Source organism: Arachis ipaensis, chromosome B10 (genome assembly GCF_000816755.2).
Source record: "Arachis ipaensis cultivar K30076 chromosome B10, Araip1.1, whole genome shotgun sequence".
NCBI classification, from domain to species: domain Eukaryota; kingdom Viridiplantae; phylum Streptophyta; class Magnoliopsida; order Fabales; family Fabaceae; genus Arachis; species Arachis ipaensis.
The window spans coordinates 39,297,549-39,301,319 of NC_029794.2; the positions used below are offsets into that span (position 1 = coordinate 39,297,549).

Genomic DNA, 3,771 nt, shown 5'->3' on the forward strand with positions numbered 1-3,771 from the left:
TAACCGATTTAATAATTAATTTTTAATAAATAAAATTTTATGCACTTAATGATTCTTTTATTTTGCTTTTTATGAACCTAATAAAACAGATTTGAGAGCTGTAAGCAAGGAAGCAACATTTTATTTAGAAACTTAAACCAAAACTTTAAAGTTCTTCATTTATTTATGTTATTGTTAGGATTAAGTACGATTTTGATTCTTAAGGTAGGGGGTTAAATTTTTTTTTTTTTTCTACAAAATGATTCCGAAAGTTTAACTTAATTTTAAAATTGTCATTCGAACGAAAATATCATTCTCCCTTCTTCTCCAAAATCAATCAGAAACTGAGGTACGGAAGCACATAAACACAAGCAAAAGCAAAAATAGAAGCAAATAGAAGCAGAAAGCAGAAGTAGAATCAACAACAATGAAACAACAATAACCAGAAAAAGAACAACAACAATAACAATAGATCATGAAATCAGAACAACAACAAAAATAGAACCAGAAATAGAAGCAGGTAGAAACAGAAAGCAGAAGCAGAAGTAGAAGTAACAACAATGAACCAACAACAACAACCAGAATCAGAAGAACAACAACAACAATGGATTATGAAATCAGAACAACAACAACAACAGGCAAGGAGGACGAGGAGCAGCAGCGACCGACGAGGAGCATCGACGACCGTCCAACCTCGCGGATCTGCTGGCGTCGACGTGACCTCACTCCAACGGCGGCGACGGGACATGGCTCGATGGCGACGACGGCGGTTCGCGATGAGGATGACGGCAGGGCGTGGCGAGATGGACGCGGTCTCCCTTAACGCCTTCGTTCCTCTCTTCTCTTCCTCTCCGCTTCTCTTTCTCTCTCCCTCTACTCTCTCCTCTCTTGCCGTTAGTCTGAGTGTGTGCTGAGGAAGAAAGGAAACGACGAGATTTGGCGGTGAGGAGCAGCGGCGGCAACGAGGAGCAGTGGCGGCGAATTCCCTTCTCCACTTTTCCTTCTCCCTCTTCTTCCCTTGAAACTCCTCCCAAAGCTTGATTCCCTTCCCTAGTTCCTTCTTTTCCTGTTTTTTATTTTTTATTTTTTTTTATATTTTTTAGTTAGGGATAATTTGGTAATAAAAATAAAAAATTTGACAAAAAATAACAATTTAAAATTAAATTAAACCTTTGAAATTATTTTGTAAGAAAAAAATTAGAGACAAAAAAATTTTCAACCCCTACTTTAAAGATCAAAATCGTATTTAACTCTTATCTTTTCGCTAGGAATAAGTAAATATTGTCCACGCACCTCACCGTTACTTGCTAAAAGACTAAAGAAAAATCTACATTTGAATATCTATGGGCCACTCTCATGCTGCCACGTGGACTTCTGAATAAATCTTAATTCGCCGAAGTCCCATACTCGTCAACACTTGCCTTGGTCCTTAGAGGTGGGACGTTTTTTCCTTTGTTTTTTTTTCTTTTTCTTTCCATTCATTTTTTATTTATTCACTCACGTACTTGTAATTAAACAGTTAATGATGATGAATGATAGATCCTAACCTAGAAAAAACATAGAAAAAAGTCATTTTTTAATTATTTTCCAAGATAAATTTTATTGCCTTAGCAAATGTACCAAGTACCATGTAGAATTATTATTCATCAAGCTTGGACCCATGGACGTTAATGGCACGTTGATTATTATTGGAGATTTTATCTACTAACTGAAAAATATTCGTGCGTTGTTGTTTGTAAAGTACCTAAAGTCCTAAATCATCGCTTTCAGCATTGAATCTACACTCAATCATAGTCTATATTCACTTGCTTGTTTTCTTTCCTCTCTTAAATTTTGATCCATCCCCCACTTATTTGAACTTAGAACTTCCATCTTCTCTCTCTCCAATTCCAACATAGATTCTTGAGCTTCCTACTCCAATGGCTCCAATTGCGCTTCTCAACCCAGCAACAAGTGTCACAACTATAACTGGCATGTACTATTATTAGTTTATTACTACTACTTTGTTGTCAAAAACACCCTTTAATTTCTTTCAATCTATCTTCACATGTATATTTTCCAAGGAACAAGGCATGTTTGATTATGTGTCAAACCAATAATAATAATAATAAATTGCTGATTTTGTGGGATTGGATTGGATTTTAATTTTAATTTCAGGAAAGGTGAAGAAGCATGTGATGAGGGGAAAGTACTCTTTTGGTGGTGGAAGAAGCTATAGAGTGGGATTGCCACCATTGTTGATCCTTCCAAGTTGGAGGGTCCAAAAAGTTCAATGTTTTGGTAATTGGAGTAGAAATGATTCAAAAGTAATTGGGGATAACAGAGGTTCCATGGTAGTGAAGGCTGCTTCTGAAGGAGGAGCCATCTCTCTACCTAAGCATTGGCCACTTTCAAAGGTAATTTGCAAATTATTAATTACCCCATAATATTATATGAATTTGACTCAAAAATAGTTTAAAGCAATTTTATATATACATTTAATTATGTAATGTCATATTAATAAAATAATTATTTTAATATTAATTACATAAATAATTATTTAAAAAATAAATATAATTAGATTATTATATAAAATATTTTGTATTATCAATGTATTAAAATTAAAAATTATATTATTGTTATTAAATATTTAAATGTTTTTAATAAATATATTAAAATTTTAAATTTTGTATTTGTTATAAATATTTATCGATGAATAATTTTAAAGGACTTTCGTCAGCAATTTTTTTTTTTTTGGGTTTGTTTTCTTATTTAACATGTGTTTTGCTTTTGCATTGAAAACTTTTGTATGACATTTTTTTTCCTCTTTTGTTATATATACTGTTGGGCCTAATTTAACGGCTGAAACTAACTTTTGGTCTAATAATTTTTTTAATGTCTTTTGTATTTGGACTAATGATAGTATTTCATTAGTTTTGGGCTGATATTGCCGTAAAGGTGTTTTGGGAGTAATGTTATAACAAAAAAGATTAATATGCTCACCACCCCACGACAAAATAAAATCTTGTTTTATGACCCACAAAAAGGAAATGCTCACCAAACAAAAACGAATGTCCATGACAAAAAAAATAATAATAATAATAACAGAACGTCCAAAGGATTTCTTTTTCTTACTTAAGTATCTTATTTATTACCAAGTCCAAAAAAAATATCTTATTTATTAAAGGTAATTAATTCTATTCTAGTATTTTACCGGTTAATAGTCAAATAATCTTAGATCATATGTGTGTCAACTTAGATTTTGAAAGATTAAAGCTTCTCAAATAGATTTCTAAAAAATCTAATAGTGAATTAAATTGGTTTATCTATCAAAGGTATTTTGTTTGTTGATTAAGCGCCGAAAAAGATTTAGGAATTAATATAGTGTTTGGAATTAAATTTTAGAAACTAATATAATAAATTTTAAATTTAAAAAACTAAAATAATAAAAATTATAAATCTGAAAAATTACTTTAAATATTTAATAAAATAAATTAAATATATCACATATATTTGTATATGAATACATAGTAACTAAAATATAGAATACAAGTAAAAATTTTGTATAGATTTATCACTTAAACAAAATTTAGTAAAGTTTAAAGAGAGATGAATGCATTATAATTTTTGAAAAAGGAAAAAAAAATCCATCGTACAATTTTCACATCATCTTTTTTTATTTATTTTTTTTAGTACTAGCATTGGTGTCATTTCTCATAATAACATAAACTTGAGTTGAATGAAACCTTGTCCAGCTCTTAAACCTTTGTAGTATGGCATATAATCGGCCCCCGCCTCACAAACCCCGTATCA

At 30.9% G+C, this 3,771-nt stretch overlaps 1 protein-coding gene across 1 annotated transcript in view; it reads left to right on the forward strand.

Annotated features, from left to right (window-relative positions):
* The window catches only part of LOC110267789, a 2,795-nt gene continuing 599 nt past the window's right edge, over positions 1,576 to 3,771 (forward strand). Inside the window, exons 1-2 of the mRNA XM_021113596.1 lie at positions 1,576 to 1,950; positions 2,137 to 2,375. Coding sequence (XP_020969255.1) covers positions 1,899 to 1,950; positions 2,137 to 2,375 — 291 coding nt within the window. The 5' untranslated portion in view covers positions 1,576 to 1,898. The remainder of the gene's footprint in view (positions 1,951 to 2,136; positions 2,376 to 3,771) is intronic.